Source organism: Pezoporus flaviventris, unplaced genomic scaffold (genome assembly GCF_033815535.1).
Source record: "Pezoporus flaviventris isolate CSIRO_AGI_PZ_B2104156 unplaced genomic scaffold, CSIRO_AGI_Pfla_v1 ptg000040l, whole genome shotgun sequence".
NCBI classification, from domain to species: domain Eukaryota; kingdom Metazoa; phylum Chordata; class Aves; order Psittaciformes; family Psittacidae; genus Pezoporus; species Pezoporus flaviventris.
Window position 1 is genome coordinate 6,701,103 of NW_026892588.1, and position 20,770 is coordinate 6,721,872.

Sequence of the window (20,770 nt, forward strand, 5' to 3'; positions counted from 1 at the left end):
AGTTACAGCTCTGTCTTTCCTGGCTGAAATTTTGTCAGGTTTAAAGTGTTTCAGGTTTGTTCTTTTTTTGCTTGCCTTACTGCTGTTTATACTTCAACAAAACCAATTCCGTAGTTTTAAAATCAAAAAGCATATTTCTAAATACATGTTCCTTAAAAGTTCTTTTAAAAAATAGATTTTAGGGAATCAGTGCATAGAAAAGCAAAATTTCACAGTAGTGGTCTCTTTCCTTGGGTCATTCTTTATTAACTACCTTATTATAGGAGACCTTAAAGATGGGATTATAGCACTGATACTTTTAAACAATTCATTAACCCCAAGTGTGTACTTACCATTGTGCTTAGTCTTCTTTTAAAGCCAGACTTCACTTACATGTGCTTACATGGAGTCTGGTTAGCAATTTCCCTCTTGTTATGGAGGCTCCTAAAAGACAAAGGTGTTGGTAATATTAGAGCAGCCAGGCAAGAAAAGGCACTTTGAAAATGCGTCAATAACCAATTTAGGTCTCAGCCAGTTGGCTGAGGTGGTTCATCACAGAAGTGAGCAACACACCTGGCCCCTTCCTTGGGACAGTGGCACTTGCAGGGGATAGCTAGCACTCTGGTGAAAAGAGGGGTAACTGAAGGTATTTCAGCTGAAGTAGCTGCTCTGGTCACCCCTGCTCCATTCTGCTGTCACTATGCTGGAGCTGCCCAGTCTCGCCAGCCATGTCTCTGAGCCAGCTCACCCCAGCCCCTGCCCTTCACTTTCACATCACAGCATCCCTGTAGGCTGCCATACTCAAGCACTTCACTGGCCACCCTCCCATGACAAAGCAAACACATCTTTAGAGTGGCAGAGGCTGGTACAGCCATCTGCATAGAAATATCCCTTAATGGGAATGGCATTAGCCAGAAAATTTTCAGCATGCAAGCAATGGGTAGGATGCCCAAGATTCAAGTCTAGCTGGGGGTGTGTCAGCTATGACAGGCTTTAAGCATGCTTTGCTTGTGCATATTAAGTTTTCAATGCAGTGTATTAATTCTAGCTTTCTTTTGGATATCTATGTACAAGTATCACTTCAGAAAGCTCATAGGTCAGCCTACCCCAGAGAACAAATAAGCGCATGACTTGGGCAGCAGACCCCCAGAGAAAGCAGTTCCGTGTGCTGCGGTTACTGCTTGGGACAAGGCAAGTGCAGCTGGCCTGTGTGTCCGGCACTCTGCTAGCAGGGACGGACGCGCCAGAACAAGTTCATTGGAACCAACTCCAGTGAATACCAGGATTTTGTGTAGCTAAGGAGAACAGAAACTACCCACACAATGCCTCTTTCCTGTGGGAATACACCGACATTTCTAGGCTTGAATAGATGTTTCTGGCCAAGTTATGGACACTGGACCATTTCTCATGAATACAGTTATGTCCCTCTGGACTAATATACCCAGTGTAGGCACAAAGCTCACTTCATCAGTATTTCTTCGTATCATACAATTACAATGAGAACAAGAGACACCAAATGAATAAAACAAACAGATATGGGGACAGCTATCGTGTCATAAGCAGTTCTCATATATAAAGCTTCTATAAAAAGCTAATACAGACAAACCAGCATTGAGATTGATGTGACATACCATTAAGATATGTGGTTTAATAATATTTTCAGCATATACCACTGTGCTAGAATCAGTTTATGTATAAAATCATCTTGACTTAATAACATCGTTATATTGAGAATGATTCTTTTATCCAGGAGTCTCCTGGTTGTATGTGACTGCTTGAAACATCCAAAAGTGGTTCTGTGGGCATGACAACAGACAGAAATACAATTCTCTTTTACAGGTGGATTATTCCATAATAGCATCCCAAGCTGGAGCCACCCTCAACAATCTTATGAGCCATGCACAAGAACTAGTAGCAAAGCTTCGCTCCCTGCAGTTTGATCTACGAGAATTTGTATGTCTCAAATTCCTGGTGCTGTTTAGTTTAGGTAGGTACACTCTACTCTTCATATTTGAAAGTATTATTATTTTTTTCTAAAAACATTTATAATATTTTTCTTTTCTTATTTTTTTTCTGAAGAACACAAATTTGGAATCTATTTCATGAGGTTCACAGTAATCTGAGGATTATTTTTTAATTATCATTTGCAGGAAAACTATGTATACCGATTAAAAGTGGGTTTCTATGGAAATTACTCCTAAAACCTAGAGGGTTTCATAGAGTATTACAAGCTTTCTGTATTTCTATATGTGATTTCTGAATATTCCAGTACAAGAAAAAGATTCTATTAGAAATTCTAGAGAACAGGGGAAAATACAGAGTGCCATGTTTCCCTATGATATTGAATTTAGTTATGTAAAGCAGATGGAGTGGGGGTATGGTTGAAATACCCCTCTTTTTCAGCAGCATCTGTGGTAAGTATAAACAATCTTCTTTGCATATGATGGCTGTCACATCATAACCCATAACTCAGGAATGTATCTCATAGGTTTTTAAAAGTGAAAGGAACTCTAAAAGTGAAAATTAATGATAATAGCTTCATCACAGATCTAGCTAGGAAATAACCTCTAAAGGGGAGATTGTTTTGTACTAGTGGAGAGGACAGAATGGGAGATACCTATGCAAGACAAATTAGTTAAACCAGTGCCCTCCAATGAATCAGTCAAGAAAAATCACCGGTGTCAGGAACAAGAAAGGGCTTAGGGAGATGGATTTCTATTGACTTTGTAGGAATAGATTTTTTCTGCTTGTCCTCTGTTTCACGTTTGCACTTTGTTGACTTAAAACTGGTCTAAATAAACTTTGGCCAAGTGAATTTTTATTTACTGGCAGGTAACTCAAAGGAGAGACTTAAAAAAACATAAATGAGGTCAGATCCAGTCTAATCTCCTCCATAGCCAAAACTCCTATTTTACTCAAAAGGTATTTTGTCTACAAAGAGAGTGATCAACTGAGCCAAGCACAAGAATGAAAGAAATATCAGCAGTGCTGACATTTAGTAATGTTTTTCTTTTATTTTTCAGTTTCTAAAAAAATCTTCAGTAAAGGAATAAAATTCTATAAATTAATTACTATAATACAATTGCAATTAGACTCAAGCGAACAGTTTTGGTTACACTGTAACACATCAGTTTCTTTCTTAAATATGTCCGTCCATGTGGTGTTTCTAGAATTTGAACCTTCTTTGGTTTTGGTTTTGCTCTCTTTAAATACAAGAAGCATAAAACATCAACACTTCAGAGGTATAGAACACAGAACTTGTAGGGGAAAAAAAGAATTCTTTTTAAAGACACAACAATGCCAACAGAATTGACTGTTATGAAGTATGTACATTCTGAAATCTAGGAAGAGATGATGGATTTCTCTGCTATTAACATTTTGTATTCAGGGCTTCATTGCTTTCTGTCTCTTAGATTCAGAGAAGGAAAAGCAAGCCATCTGTTGCAGAAAATATGTTTTATGAATTAATCTGATGAATAGCAAGAATTCCGATTTCCGAATTCCTAATAAGTAGGCTTTTCAGTCATTAAACATCGGCACAGAAATATCTAAACAGACTGCAGCTTTCCTCTGACAAAATATTTAGAGAATTCATCCCCATTCCATGATATTTTAAATTAGCTGAATAAGTGAAGTGCATTTGGAAAATTCTCAATTTTACGTGACCTTTTTGTTTGATGGCTTTCATCAGCTTTTCTAGTACTTTGCAGTGATTTAGGAATTGTTCTTGCACCTTTAGCTCTTCCAATTCTGTCAAGCAGTGTGCTCAGCTTCTGATGCAGTTGGGCAGGAATACCTTGCAAGCATGCACCCAGCCAGGTTATCCAGTTTTAATCTCATTTATGCTGCTATAATAATGGCTAATTCTGCCACGAGTAGGACCCTTGTAGTCACATCACTTGCATATAAAAGTTGATGTAACTAAGAAAGCTTTAACACCTTTGAAACCAGTTAGTTCATTATTTAGAGCTATTTAGTTCTATATAGTATTACTATATGTAGCATTATGTAACTTTTAAATTCCCTCCATCGGTTATAAAAAACAAATGTCTTTACAGCTAGGTAGTTCTTACCTCTCTGTATATAAGCCTTCTTTACTGTCCACAGATCTTCATACTTCAGTGATTGTCCACCACTAGTGCTTCTTCATGCCATCCTTCAATCCAATCACTGCCAAACTTTGGAGAGGAGCAAGTCCATCACACCTGTTCCTCTCAGCAGATAACCATTTCAGCTGAATCAGTCCTTCAGCATTTGTGCTCCTGCAGGTTAAAAAGCCAGAGAATGAATCAGTCCTTACACCCAGCACAGTCATCATGATCACACTGGAGTTTATCATCTTGTGCGTGGTTTGGACTCAGCTGTATTTTAGATTAACAAGAACCTTGACTCATAAGGACATTAAAGGACAAGCAGAGACCCCCTTCCTTCACAGCTTCACTGCACCATCACTGGTCAGTCAGTTACTCTGTCACGACATCGAAAGTTTGGTGTAATTTGAAGTCCATCACATTACTTTGATCTGGTTACATAATCTACTGCATTAGTCCATCAGGGTTCTCTTAAAGAATCACAAACTTTGTGTAAGACAGTTCCCTGTGGCAATTCCCTCAGTGCCTACCTCCTCACTACATACAAACAAATATATGTTGCTTTCCTCTCTTACCACACACAACAACAACATTACACAACTGCACCAGTCTGATACCTGAGATCACAGTGAATCAAATAGAAACAGATATTGTGATCAAAATTGCCCTTCACAGTTTTTGGTTGTGTAGCCTGGTATAACTGCTAAGGCATTTTCTAGTCACTTTTCCCCCTATTTGATCTCTGATGGACATGCCTGAATTCTGTACCAATGTCTGTCTTTGATGCAAATGGTACACTAGATGCTGATTGAATGTTTTATTTGAAGATGTGCTGGACTGCCGAAGCTGAGGCATTTTATCGGAAAGGAGCAATCCATCCACCAGGGTGATTTATTTGAAAGAATTCTTCTGTTTAGGTGGTCTAGAAATAGCAACTTCTGTTATCAATCTCAATTTCAATTATCCTGAGCTATTATCTTGCTTTCAAGTGAATCAGGACACCAGTTCTGACAGCAATTATCCTTGCTCACCTTTCTTTGACCTAGGTTTACATCATATTTGCAAACCCCAAAACTTGTGTCTTCTGGGGCATTATTCCTGTGTTTTCACTTGTAGAAGTGTTCCCCCTTGATTCTAACAAAATGAATGAATCACAGAATCATTATAGAATGGTGTGTGTTTTAAGCGACCTTAAAGAGCATCTACATCCAAGCCCCCTGCCATGGGCCCGGACACCTTCCATTAGACCAGGTTGCTCAAAGCTCTATGCAACCTGGCCCGAATGAAGGCAATCAGCATGCCAAAACACAATTTAACTCAGGTATATTAGCCATTTTTTTTCCCCCATGATCTGAAGATATATGAATAAAAATATCAGTAGCTCAAGAGATATGTAAACCTGGATTTTCTTGACTACTGAGTTGCACTTGGCAGGTTTCTTTCAAGCAAAAAGAAACAAGACAGAGCCATGACAATTCAACAACTGTAATAACACAGTTGATGGAAAGATACCGGCCAGGCATAAGTCGCAAAACTGTGAAATAAAGAAATCTTTAACAGATTGGAGTGTTAAACCTATTTTTAACACTGCTTTATGAACTCATGTTCAAAATATAGAAAAAGCACATCTGAGAAAGATGATGGTCACACAGCTGTATAACAGTTCATCAAATTTACCACTTAATTAAAGCAAACTTATCTGGCTTTCCCAAAGCTAGCCAAATTGAGAATAATACAATTTCTTTACCCTAATCCCAGAGTAATAATATGCCTAATTTTTCTATAGCATATAACCAGTATAGTCCACAGTACACATTATCACAAAGTAGTTTTAAAAATAAATACAAATTGTTTCTTTGTCTTAATGATTGCTGGTTTGAATTGAGAAACACTACAGATAGAAAAAGCAAATGTGTCAGTTTATCACCCTTTTTGAATTTTCACTACCAAATTTGACATTAGCTTGGAAATTCTTTGTCATAAAGCAGAATTAGAAATTAAAAACGAAAACTATCAACAAAATCAAACTGTCCCCAAATATGCTGCTAAATTCTCTAATTCTGGGACTGAAATGGATTGGCATGCTCCACTGGGCTGAAATCTTGGCCTCACTAAAGACAAAGAGAATTCTAGACTGTTTCTAGTGGAGCCAAAATTTGCCTCACTGTTTCTTTTATTTGCTTCCTACCACAGAATAAAGTTCAGATCATTTTTTCAGCAATTAAGTGTGCTAAATGACTACATTTAAATGATGCTTGAAGAACCAAAGGAGTACCTTACCCAGGATGCTTTCTATCATCTTCTGACACAACAGATCTCTTCATTTTACCATCCCCTAGCTTTACAGACTGGTCACTTAACCTGAAATCAGCCATTGTTTTCTCTTTATCAAAACTTCCCATTTGTCCTGCTAGTTTTTATTATCTGAACTCAGCATGGATGATTTGTCAAATCTCCCATCAGAGCACTTTGTAAAGTGAAATGCCAATAGGAAGAAAGTTAGACATCATTTGACCCATGCCAGGCACTCGTCTGCCTGTGGAGCTAAATGCTAGACTAGGCAGCAGCTGACTAGTACCGCTCCCTTATCATTATCAGAACATAGACAAATGTACTTCATTTAAGAAATGAAGGCTTTATCAATGTACAAATAATTGGAGAGCCACTATTGATCCCACATCTCACTTAACATGAGACAAGAGGGTCCTGTAGAAATGGTAAACATTTAATCGCTCTGGATGACAAAAAATGGGCTCTTGTTTATGCAACAACAAGAAATAAAAAAGGAACTCAGTTTTGAAACCACAGCCGTACTTAAGGGTTCAGCAGAAATCCATCTGGATCTGCAACACTCCATTCCAATTTCTCTTGAATAAGAGGGATATTAGCAAATTAATCTTTCCTTGCTTTTAGACTTCCTGAAACATCAGAGCTCACCGCTCACAGGACTTGGAGTTTTCTTCTATCAAACACGTGCCAAAGGAGCAGCAGCACAAAACCAGCCTGTGCTCTGTTTCCCCTGGTTTCAGTAACTCACATCAATGCAGTTATGCAACATTCTGGAGCTGAAGGGGAAAAAAAAATTAAATTAGCTATTGTACTTTTTAATATACTTCATATAACATCATTGGTCTATTACATTCACAGACTAGCCAGAATCTCTGCCGCAGTGAGCTTGCAGTCTAAATAGACAGAAAAGATAGGAAAAGCAGCAGCAAATGATGATGAAACATGGGGCTGTACACATCTTCTCTTCAGCTTCTGCTGAGGGTTCAATTTGAGGCATTGTATATTCAGATGGGAAAATAAGTATATAAGCATCAACGGGAAGTAATATAACAAAGACTATTGATTAAGTTTTTGTAGTAGTCATGATGCTGAAGGGCACACAACAAAAAGGAGAATGAAATGAAGGAATTAGTAAGGCAGGAGGTTTTATCAGACCAAAAAGAAAACAGAACAAGACTGGAAAATTAGAAAACAGACAATGCATGCAGTATTATAGATGCCTAAGTGCAGTACAGACGTAAAGGCATAACCTAGCAAATTTTGGCATGTAGATCTCTATTGTAGCCTTCCTAATAATGATGTTATACTTTCAACAAATACGGATCTGCCTTTCACACTCTGTTTAATAAGGCCGAGAATACACTAGCTTTTCAAAGCACAGTCCATGAAACATGGAAACTTACTAAGAACAAGAATTGGCCAAAAATCTTCTGCATCCTGGCACCATACAGATACTTCAGTATCAGAACAAAACTAATTTAGCTAGTAGGTGACTGGCTCAAAATGCAAAAATTCGTTCTTCAACGCAGCATATTATCCAGCTCTGGCACATCCAAGATGTAGAGGATGCTGAAAGTTTTTGTAGTTACAAAAGTCACCTGGAGAACTTAACAGAGGGAAAATCCATTGAAAGCTATGAAATATAAAAAATGCTGCTCCTGGCTGTTGTTAATTTCCAGCTGCTGGAGCCTGAGTGACTGCTCCTGGAAGGTAGCACTCCATGCTTTTCTTCTTCTTACACTGTTCCCTAAGGCATCTGCTCTCGGTCACTGTCAAAGGTAGGACAGTGGTCTAGAAGATCCAGAGTGCCAGCAAAGCATTTCCCATGTTCTCATAGGGTAGGCACAAGCCATGTGTAGTTTTCAGAGATGCTGTTCTCCTCCCTGTAAAGTGGGCCTGGTGGTTATCTGGCAAGACACCAAGAAGCTCACAGATAACACTACTTTGTCTTCACAAAGCACCTTCAGTCCCAGGATCTGAAGTAGGTGCTGTGAATTTGAAGCAAAAATTATCTCACATGGCAGTCTTCCTTGGCAAGCCAATGCAAGTCAGTCATGGAGCACTTATCCAGTGATAGACTTGCCATCACAAATGTGTTGACTGCTTACTCACACTGCCAAACAGTACTTAGGGTTCAATGCAGTGTTCTTCAAAAGTGGTCATTTTGTAGGTTTTTATTTTTTGCAGTTTTTAAATATACAACTACTTTTACATCTTCTTTTAGATGTATGTTATTTATAATTCATATATATATATATGGGCTGTTATTATAAGGTGTTTTTATTAAATCAGTTTTCTTATATTCATCCATTCTGTTACCCAAATGTACTTGTAAGATATTGTACAGGGTAAACACCAGTGAGCAGTAAAGGGGTTCTGTTCAACCAGGGCTTTCAGGCTTCCCCACATTACATTTGAATTTAGAAAAATACTTACTGCACACTTGCCAAATCCAGTCTCATATCTCAACACTACAGCAAGAATACGAGAATATTGGCAGAGAAACATTTCCTAAACTTTATGTAATCATTTGAAATTCAGGAAGGATTGATTAGTATTCAGGAGATGTGACTGCTCAATATTTATACCACAGAGACTTGGCAGGAGCAAATAATAGCACATAAAGCTGATGCTTGTCTTAATTAAATGCAGTATAATAGGTGTTAGGGATTTTTTGTCTTAGTGAAGAGAGCAGTTTAGCAATGATCAGATATAACTCATTCTGAAGTTTGGAGTTTAAAACTAATCAATATATATTTATAACAAGGGATGGACTGAATACAATTTATTATTAGCTGACAGCTGACTAATAGATAAAGCCAAGATTTATTTAAGTATGTTTTTCCACAAAATATTTGCCCCCTTTGATTCTTGATTATTTTTTGCTGTACTAACAATATTTCAAATAGACTTTTTAAAATGAACATCTGATTTGCAGATAGGCTGGGAATGAAATCAGAGATGGTAGAATGAGACCCCTAGCTGGGATGATCTTTTCACTGTGACAAACTTACTAATAGTAACATTTCCAAATTCCCTAATGGCAGGTGATATTTTAAAATCCTCCTTTAACGTATACAATCTACACAGGGGATGATGCTGACCAGTATTGACTAGCAGACAATACATAGGTGACAGGCACTATTCCAGTTTGGAAAACCTCACCTCTGGGTATGATGGAGGCTCTGCTTCTTGAAATCTGAAACCAAGATGACCACTTCTTTAAATCAATATGATGCAGCTCAGTCAAAAGTTATAAACTTGATGTACAACTGCTGGATGGATATCTATAGTTTGCATTGAGCAGAAGGCTGAAGGAGGTAATGATGATGATTATATCAGTCCTTTCTTGTACCCAAATCAGTGAAAGTAAATTTCATAGGAAGGTTTAGCACGACTCTCCTAATTTCACAGTTTTCACAGATGTTTCTTCATTTGCCAAGTTTGAATTTTATGACTTCTAATGTGGGCAGTTGTCAGCAATTTATATAGTCCCTTGCTTCTGCATGTCCACATCACCTTGGAAAGAGGTAAAGATAAATCTCTTATTAAATATGAGGGCCAGGAGAATAGTTAAATAGCCAGTCTGCTCCTGGAACATTTACCTCCTCTCTGGATCTCAAGCACAGCAGGCAGGCTACTCCACTCTGCCACTAGAAGAGCTAATCCACTTTTCTACTGTAATCCTCTGGGAAAGCAAAGCAAATGAATATGGACAAAACCTCATTTAAGAATCATCTCATGAGGGATGCCCTTCTTTCATGGAACCAGCATTGCCCAATAGAGAAATCAACCCTCTTGTCTCTAATTCTGCTTCTGACTCTGTTACCAAGGAGCTTTGAAGTCTCTTAAATGATATCTCAAGAACCTTATCTGGTAAATGGAAACAATAGTTATCTATCTTTGTAAACAGTGGTGAAATCCAGAGTATTAAAGATACTATACCCACATTGAAACAACTGCTGTTTCATTGTTGTTTAAAATATCTACCGATAACATAAAGACCATTACAGATTACTCAACTTCTGAGTAGTTCCTTGGTCTATTTTCATATTAGGGTCCAATAATTTGCAAAGGATTTTAAAATTCTTTTTTTGAGACACTATTTTTAGAAGTGAATTTTAGCATTTTAGCACATGCAGAACAAAATAGATTTTCTTTCACCCTATTCTTCAATTTCTTTGCTTTTTCTGATTTATTTCTAGAGAAATTAAAGCAAGCATCTTCCCTTCCCTTATGTCAAAAACCACAGCAAAGCCAAATGATTAAAAATCAGTCTTTAAATTCCTTATAGATGCTAAATGATGATGTATGGAGTGACGACCTTGATAAACAACCGTGTTCTCCTGCGAACACTTTTTCAGTGAGCTGACAAGTTTTGTCCAGGCTCCCATCCAGGTTCCACATATCCTGCAGGCAGTATGAAAGAAAGTAGGACAGTGTTTATCTCACAGGTATCTATCGTCATGAAAACTCCAATCAATCATTCCTGTGGGAAAAAAAAAACACCAAAAAAAAAATTCACATAATATAAAACATACAGGTGTCGGAGTTATGAGCCACAGTTAAGAATTTAACCATTATTTTTTATAAATAAATCTTTACTCATTCATCTCAGCCCTGGATGCAGGAGCCATGAATGATAAAATTCTTGCAGGAATTCCAGAGGTAGCTGTCTGTTTCATGGCTGATTGGGTTTTTTGCATAAACTACACTAAATTATAGAGGAAATTTACTAATCACTGTTGATTTCCCCGATTTTATTTCATGAAATGCAATGAATATTGCAAATTCATCTCTAATGTAGCTGTTGAGTACAATGGCATGAATTTGATCCGATCTGATCATTACTGGATATGTTTTCTGCTTGTCTGACAGCTGGGAGCCATAGAAAAAATAAAGCTTCCCTGTCTTCAGCAAGTACTTCTTTTCATATTGTTTTTTTCTAAAATGCATACTTTACAAGGTTTCAAAATAACAATAGGATTAGATGCTTGAGAGAAAATTAGGTCATATATTTGTTAGATACAAATCTCACAAGTAATTAGAAACATGGGTATCAAACGATATTTGTATTCTGTACTGCTGCCTTTGTGTGGAGACAGTGGGGATTTCAGAATAAACCAATCAGTGTGCTCCGCACTTTTCCCCTCTCTGATATGTTTATACAGTACTAGTAAGTATGGCTTTTTAACAGCTCCTGTAACGGGGAAAAATTACCTGAAAATAACCCGCATTTAGATGTGTCTCTACTTTTGGAATATTTTTGCAACTTCTGTCTCATTTTTAATATACATTTTAGACATTTAAGGTGCAAGTTTGAATGTATTATATATGTAACAGAGGAAGCATGCGATTATACAGAATTTTTTAGCTGCTATTAGCAGAAATGTTTAACATCGGTGGCTACTACTGTTAGCCAAGTTTCCCAGCATAACATGGGAATAAATGGCTATATACTAAGATATACATAAATGAATTAATATCCTTAATCTTGGAGCCAGTAAGGCCATCCTATGGTCTTAATTTGAACATGTGTTTAAAAGCTTCACTGAATGAATAACATGCTAAAGGAATATGATAACTAAATCTAATTTGTAGTTGTAACAGACAACTTATTAAATACTTTTTAAACCAGAATGTATAGACTGAAAACTGCACCTCATATATTTCTACTTACAAAAAAAACCACATTGCAGAGACTCTTACATGAAAGTTTTTATATGGGTGAATGCTGGCCATTAATTGGAGACACACTATAGAGTAGGCCAAATTCCCCTCTTTCTCTTCTCACTTTGCTGCTTATGCAAGATGGGATGCTGGAAGAGAAACAAAAGCAATGTCTGTCTCTGAGGGAGTTAAAATAGAGAGATGAAATACTGTAAAGAAACAATGACAAGAAGTAGCAGGAGAATTAAACAGGAGGCCAGGGGGAGAGAAAGTATCTGAAAGAGTGATGGGAAAACGAGTGGCAGAGAAGAGGATATGTGGGCAAAGCAGGAGCCAGGAGTCGTAAATGAAAGCAAGGGATAGCAGTGTTGTGGATCAGAGGAACAGAGAGACTGGATGCCTTGAGATAGGAAAGGGGTCAAGAAAACAGGAGGGAAAGGACAGGAAGGAAAGAGAAACCATGGAACTGTGATCAAAGCCAAGCCAGAGGTGGAGAGGGAGGAAATAGAAGCAAACAGGAAAGAAAAAATGAAGGAAAATTCAGAAACAAACTTTATGGCCCAGTCTTGAACGCAGCTGCGATAGTGAATTGGGAGGCAGAAGGGGACTGCGCAGAAACACTCTTTCCCAAGTTCATGGCTTGGATAGTGTCCCTATGTCTTTTGCTGGCAGGAAAGGGGAGGGAAGTGAAAACTGCAAGTCCTTAGGCTCTGTGTTGCTCTGATCCTGTGCATGTCCATTGATCATGGGACAAACTGAGAGTAAGCACCAAAACTGTATGGGCTGGCAAAAGTTTAATATGTACGTGGCCATCTTCCTAAGGACATTTTAAGAGCTCTTCTGTACAAGATTATTCAAAGATTAATAAGGAAACTCCTACATTTAAAACCATCTCCAGCACTGGGAGGGATTGATGTGCATTCTAAACATATTGCACCACACCTTTGCTTGCCAGGAGAAGGAAAGTCTCATCTCAAGAAAGAGAAAGATTTCAACATCAGAATGGGGAATGATACTACAACGGCATCTTTCCTCTCTCCCAACAAAAATTGTAATAGAGATCAGTGAACTGCTCAAGACAAGATAGACGACATTATCCAGTCTTTCACCAGGGGAAACTCCATAGCCTAGCAGAACAAATGATGCATACTGTTCTCTTCTTTAGAGAATGGAGTCACCAGCAGGGCTGTAAAGGACAGGTATCAGACTCACATCACCTGAAGAAGTACTGGAAAACAATATGCACAGTGAAAATATTCTTTCAGAAAGGAACATTGTGAAGAGGTTACTGTGGGAGTGGTGTCATCTAGACTGCACACCGTTCTCCAGCTAGCCAGCTCCTACCTGTATTTCTTCCTCCCTTTCCTTTTGAGACAGGGAGAAAAGACCCTTACAATTAATTAAAGCCACAGATAAAACTACCAGAGATGAGTCAGGGAGTAAAGAGGGAACAAAGCAATTAGAACATTCCTGCTAAAAATTCACTAGGCATACTGTAAAATTCAGAGATCATTGTGCCCCTCAAAAATGCATCAGAGAGAAGCAGACACTTAAAAGAGCTTTCAATTACTTACGTGCCTTTGGCTCCCTTTCAGGATGCTGTGGAACTGGAAACAGCTGTGGTAAATGTATTTTCTCTGCATTTGCCTTTCTTGACAAAACAGCTCCAATATTTTGATCTCAAGAATAATCAGCTCTTTTACATTTCCTTTTCAACTAACTGCAGATTTTTGCAAGTTAAAAATTAATGACAACTTCTCTTCCTCTTTTTTTTTCTTTCTTTTTTTTTTTTTTAACAAATCCTCCTGTGCTCTTTTTTTGGAAAAAAATAAAATATTCTTTTTCCTACAACTTTCAGCACAAGTCTAAACAGTGTTCAAACCACTTTTTTTCCCTCCTTCTGCAGTAACACACAAAACGAATTCCACCACAACAAAACAACCTGGCTCGTGGAAACCGTTGTTTTGAAGATGAAACATTGTGTTGTGTCCTTTACCACTATTACAGGCAGTCAGTCTGTTAGAACATATTGGGCGATTATAGGCTAGTCTTTTCAGAGAAAGCCATGGGTTTCAAGTTAGCAGCAACCATCTATCAATTCTTGAGATTATGCCATGATTTACTGTAACAGCATCATGTATTCTCTGATTTTCTGCCTCCTGTGAAACATTGTGCTTTCCTTTTCTATTGATGTATCAACTATAATGGTTACAAGCAGCCACAGAAAAATCAATAGCGAACTTTCATTACTGTGCACATAAAGAGTACCATGCTGCGAGAGCACCTAGCTGTTAAATAGTCACCAGCACTAAGGTACACTATAAATGTCTGTTATTTTGGTCTAAATGAAGGATGTCTCAATCGGAAACAACAAATATGTAGGATTTTTGACATCACTGGATTCTATGTCAAGTTTTTCCACTATGCGATTTTTTTCCAGGTGTCAGGCTTGATTTGTATTTTTTAAACCTGAAGCTGACACAGGAAATTAATATCAAAATAAATAAAGTATTGCTGGCCTGTGCTTAACTATAAGCTCATTAGGTTTGGTTGGACAGAAGTGGTAAGAATGGTGATAATCTCTGTTAAATTAGTCTATATTTACTAGTCAAAGTAATCTGATTAAAGTGAACAGACCAGTAATCTCTGTGCTAATAAAACAGAGGTTAAAGAGGTACTACAGTTGCACTGCTGACACAGAGAGCACTCCTAGGACAGTGCACTAGGAGAAGCACTGAGTTGTTTTTCAACAGTATTTGGAAAAAATAGTGTATTTTTTTTTTGTCTAAATATATGTATTTGCTTCTGGGAACACATTAACTTCCAATTAGTGAATGTAAATGAAGAAGGGCAAGAACAACAGCTCATTTAGAGCTATAAATGAACTGTTTATTGCTGAATATCTTAGATTTGAAAGCCTGTGAATTTCCATGAAACTAAAGCACAAGGATGCTTATGTGTACTTACATGAATTCTATCCTGCCAATACATATCCCACTGTCTGCTGTGGCAGCAAGGCTACAAGAAAGTACTCTCTTGGCCTGGGCATAACTTGCAGCAAAAATAACCTTTAAGGTAAGAAATCCAAATTGCTTTTACAATTTTCAGAGTACCAACACATATAACTTCTATCATAAAATGAAAAATAGAACAGAAATTCCATTCCAAATGGTAACTCACAGTCCTGTCTGTAAAAAAGAATATGTATAGGTGGGGAAACACCCCTGCTTTGAAGAGTACAGTGAGATCTAGCTAGAGCCAGCCTTAATCCAATGAGTGTTGATTTAGGCAGAGGCAGATCCAGAATTATAAATCCTTCCATACTTTCATCAATAAAGGTAAAATTCACAGTCTAATTCAATAAAGACAGCATTAAGGAACTCATCAGACCACTGCTGGGACCCTGAGATTATATATGTCAGTGATACAACAAGCCTGGTCAGGACAGGAAAAGTGGAAACCTCAGTTTGCATGAGGCTCTCTCGTGTTCCTGAGCCCCTTTGTGGACCATTACAGGAGACACTGTGCAGTGCCAGAGGTGTGCTCATTTCCATCGTCTGGCATGTGGCATCAGGGGATCAAACTACCTCTGTCCCTGTGCAGGGGACATGAGTTTTTTTGTCATCACATTAGGGACAGCTCCAGCCAGAGGCTAATGGGAACTTGAAGACCCTTAATTCATGCACCTCATGTTACATCTATTACCACAGTGTCTATGGAAACATCCATACCTAACCAAACATTTCAGTCTGAGCTGAGCAGTGAGCACAAATCTGGAGTTTGTGTCACTTATTTCTGCTCTTCCTTAGTGAGTAAGTGAAATGCTACCAATGTGCTGAGGCACTACCTTATCTGAGAGTGTCCAGCCCTTTCTGATGAGGGCTTCTTGTCGAGAAACCAGAGGCAGCTGAGTGTCATGGTTTAAGTTGAAACCAGGACACTAAGAAATAAAACTCTTCCAAGAGCCTCATTTTTGAAATGCCGGTGTAAGAGTATTTTCTTTATTCCACACTTCTCTACCCTATCTATCTGTTTAACTGATGAGTAACCATGTTGACAGAGGGACTTTCAGGTGGGCTTTTTAGCGTTCATATTTGTATGTTTTAAAGTGTAAGCAATGAGGACAAATATCACTGGTATACACATCAATGTATTTCAGAAAAGAGTCCAAAGACTGACACACATCTGGGTGCCCCTCCAGCATTTCCTGCATGCCAGCACTGACACTTGCAAAGTGCTAGTTGCAGATGTCCCCATCTGGGCTTCTGTCACTCTTGTTTGCCAAACCACTTCCACAACTAAGCACTGACATATGCCACAACAAAAAATGAAATTTGCAACTTCCACTCGGATCAGTAGGCAATGTCTGAAACAATATGTTTTGAAATACTGCAGTAGAAAATTACTTCGTTGTGTTTACTGTCCATGAAAACATGACTGAAAGTACAGGAGAACAAAGTGTTTCTTTTTACCACCACCTGCAAGAAGCCCAGCAGCAGCCAGAGGGACAGAAGGACAGGGCAGGAGCCCTGTCTGAGGGCCACCAGTTCTGCTGTCGCTCAGTGAGGAGCTCCAGTGTATGGTGCATTGCATTTAAGCTCATTCATGGGCTGTTGCAATGAGGTGTGGTAGTGATTTGATGACTGATACATGCATGTATATGATGGGACCAAACTCATTGGCACTTTTCATCTAACCCAGCAAATTTTTGGTCAGTGCTAATTTGGTACAGAATTGAAAGAGCTGAGACAACGGCTTCAATGTACCATCAATGGTCTTGTGAGCTACTTTTATATAGCCAATAATTGTAAATACCCAAGGTAGAGTCTAGCTCTTCTAAATAACAATAGTAAAATTCAGATATTTGGCTAATAGGAGTCATATTTGTTTCTACTGTAGTCCTACTGCACTGCTTTTAGCACTGAACAATTAAATGAATGCATTTTGCTTTATATTATTCCAACAAAATTCTATAAGGAAACAGGGTTTTTACTGATTTCTATTTCCCATACCTTAAACAGGCAGAGGTGATTATCTTTTTCATAATATTTCTAAATTAGAATCAGCTTCCACCGATACGTCAGTGAAAAATAAAAACCCTGTTAGTGCAAATATTGACACATAAAACTAATAAAATCACATATTTAAAAGTCTCAAGAAAAGAGGAAAAACAGGTTTTTGAAATCAAAATGTCTGAAAGAGGATTGGTTGATTGTCTCACACTTGTCTCAAAATAGCACAAAAGACTTAAAACTCTTAATTACTTGTCAATTACAGTATCAAGTCACTGTGGAGTACTGTTCCTCTCAGATCAGCAGATCACTAAAACACCTTTGCTTAACTATTTCCTTCTTTAAAAGAGAATATATTGTAACAAGTTTTGTACCTGTGAGACTTTGGATCTAAACAAAAGGATAAAACCAAACAAAATTCACCAAGTAATAAAAAAGTTGCATGAAGTTCTACCCTTGTCTGGAAACCACTATAAAGCTGTAACTGGCTGGTCTAATATTTTTAACCAAGTTCAAAAAAGTTTGAAATACAATAATTAAATGCAAATACAGTCCTGATCCCAAAGACCAGAAGAATGCCTTTAAGCTAGTATTTATAACAAGAGCTATTCGACTGAGCTCTCTTGTAAATTTTATCATACCTGAGGCAGTTTTCCTCAGTCGATTAGCTGGATAGCTGAATATATCCTGAGGCAAACTAGACATCTAGTACAGGCTAAATTCAACTACTGGAGCTTAAATTTGGCTTAATATATCCCCACTTGGATCTGCCTGTTTAATTCTCTTTCATATGATAACGTTGGTTTATTCATAGTCTGGACTTGCCACCTGAACAAACTGTACCTCATATCTCATTCTAATGGAATAAGAAAACTTTGCAAAAAACACAAAAGTTCCTGACTGAAAATCAAATGCAAATTTGGGATTAAAAACTGTTTTGTAAAGTGACTACAAGATTAGTACAGAGAGATTTTTCCCCTGAGGAGTACTGCTTTTTATGATCATGCATTTTTTATACTCTGCAGAGACAGATGGGCTTTATAAAAGGATACAGCCTGATGCTCAAAAGGGTTTCAGTGGCAGCTGCACTTCTGTGTTTTAACCACAGTAGAAATTTATATTCAATATTTTTCCAGAAAACGTTTATATTTCTTCTTTCAGGACTATATCTGCCCTTGGTATAGTTCTAGTGGCAACAGTAAAAATACCTCTGAGATTAATTTGTCCATTATTCCCATTTTAAACAGTACTTGAGTAGTAGGAGAGGAATAGAAAGGGAAAGAAAATGTGCAAGCTTCTCCTGTGTGCAATAAATCTAATCACTCAGAAAAGTTGCAAATGACTAAGTGAAAGCAGAGCAAATATTTTCCAGATAAAAGCAAATCTTTCAAGATTTCCCTTCTTTTTTTTTTCTAAACATCCAGCTTCATTTCAGCTAAATAACAGATTGTTTCTTACTCCTCTCCACATTATACCAAACTGTCTATTATTACAAGTTGCATATAACACCCCTTCTGCCTCAGTTCATAACTTCAAGGATTTTGTATGATGTCCCTATCACCATTCCCAGGAACTTCATAAATATTTATGACAACTTAAACTATTCACACCCTACAAATTGTAGACAGTGACAGCCAATTCCCTTAAAACACCAACAGTCCTGTACTGTTCGTGTGCTATTGAAGATTAAAATGATGTTTCAGAAATTAACTAGGGAAAACATTAAGTTCAACAAATTTACCATTTATTCTATTAATTATTTTTACTCTTATCAGAAGCCTAAATTCTGCTCTATTTAATTGTGATACGTTTTTCTGGTAACTGTAAGAGTGATACGAGCTAGGGCTACGGCTGTAGATTTGCCTGCATCTAAGCACATATATATATATTCAAGCCTGCTGATAGCATAGTAATTAACATGTTAGTTTTCTTACCTATGCTTATTCCAACTGAATATTCGGAAGACAAACGTTTCCAGCCCAGACATATAATACGAACCTGGGATTAGTTGAGGAGTTAGGAAAAATGAGTTTTGACTCTCGTTCTTTCCCAGTTTATCTGCAAGACCTTCGCTAAATCACTTGTGCCCCCGTTTATCAGCATGTGCTGGCATACAAATATGACCATGGCCTCAAAGGAGAGTGGTTAAACAATTTTCTCCTGAAAAAGAGAGACTTGGATTGAGACATTTTTCTAGGATCGATCTGTCACTTACCTTAAGCGGTCCCTAGGTCAAATATATAAACAAACATGGAAGCAGGAACCAGAAACCCACATCAGCTCACCTTACCACTCCCTTACCACCAGACTACAAAGGCAAGCTATAAATCTGGGCCTAAATCATCTTAGTTTATTTTTTAGAGTGCAACAGCAGAGCTTCAATGCAGACACTGGAGCCCACTTTCACTGAGAAATCAGCCTGTAGCTAGCAATAGCTAAGACCACACACTGGCATGGTGAGAAACTCCAGTTGTATGGGGAATTTCCTTGAAGACACAACAGAGCAAGTGCTGCTCAAATTCCAGTTCCTCTGTCACATCTTCAAAGAAAGCAGCCGCTATGCTCTAGTGTGAAACCTAATCCTATCACTGAATGCTTAAGCATGTATTAAAATACCTACAGAATAAGCCATGAGACAATAGACAGCCTGTGCTCAGTCCCAGATGAGCAAGAGACAAGCAGCATGTTGCACTGCTCACCCAAAGCAGGAGCAAGTCTGTGGGACATCAGCAGGGACATAACTCCAGGCATGGATGAAGCTTCAGAAATTGATAAAAGTTATGTGGTACTAGAGTTTAGGCACGGCTAGGATGAAGTGCCAGCCATGGAACCACTGCTTGGGACATGGTGCCTGTGGTTCTGTCCAGCATCTTCTGGGCTGGGCCATGGTTTCATCAGCCAGCTATCTCAACCAGTTCCCCACACCCCTGGCTCTGTGTCTGTACCTGCCCATGCTATTCCCTCATGATTCTCAATGAGAAACACTGGACTTTGTATTTAAGGGCATAGCTGGCTGTGGACTTTGGGCCAGGGCTTGTGAGCAGCTCTTCCTCCAAAGAGGCCTGGCTGCATCTTATTTTATTGTGTTTCAATTACCACCATATCACATATTGACTCACTTTGGTTTGCCAGGGTGGAGATTTTGTTTGTTTGTTTAACTTTCGAGTCAGTAAATTCAGGCTGAGCTGTTGAAAGTCAGTCTGGTTTATTTTCCTAAGTGATGACTCAGTAATTACGCCAGTCATAAAGATTCAAGAAGTAAATTAGGCTTTGCCGTTTGTCTATACTGGCACTGAAAGAAATGAGTCACACAAAGAGAGGAATTCAGCTTATTTCCCCACGTCTCCCTTTCCATTGCAGAACTAACAGTAGCAGAAGCAGCTACAAAATTCTTTGCAAAAGTCAGTAGGAGCGATTCTTAATATACATCAGGACCTGATTTTCTCAGTAAGAATCTTTTTGAAATAGAAAAATACATTTCAATATTTTAAATAACAATAGAAAGAAGCCTACTACTATAAAACAACAACAAAATATGTTTTAGTTGAGTCTGAGTTGTTCTGAAACAAACCAAAGGTCCATCAGGATTGAGCACAGAGGGAATGAAATAAGATTCAAACTAATATTTACAGCTTCTTCTCTCATAAGTATCTTATTCTTAGTTTAAAAAATATATATAATTTTGCCTAATACTTAGGTATGTGTCATGGTTTAAGCCCACCTATGCCT

The 20,770-nt window shown here is 38.0% G+C and overlaps 1 protein-coding gene across 1 annotated transcript in view; it reads left to right on the forward strand.

Moving 5' to 3' along the window:
- The window catches only part of NR5A2 (nuclear receptor subfamily 5 group A member 2), a 94,939-nt gene that overhangs the window by 64,766 nt on the left and 9,403 nt on the right, over positions 1-20,770 (forward strand). The window contains exon 7 of the mRNA XM_061465139.1: positions 1,819-1,966. Within this exon, the coding sequence (XP_061321123.1) occupies positions 1,819-1,966 (148 nt within the window). The remainder of the gene's footprint in view (positions 1-1,818; positions 1,967-20,770) is intronic.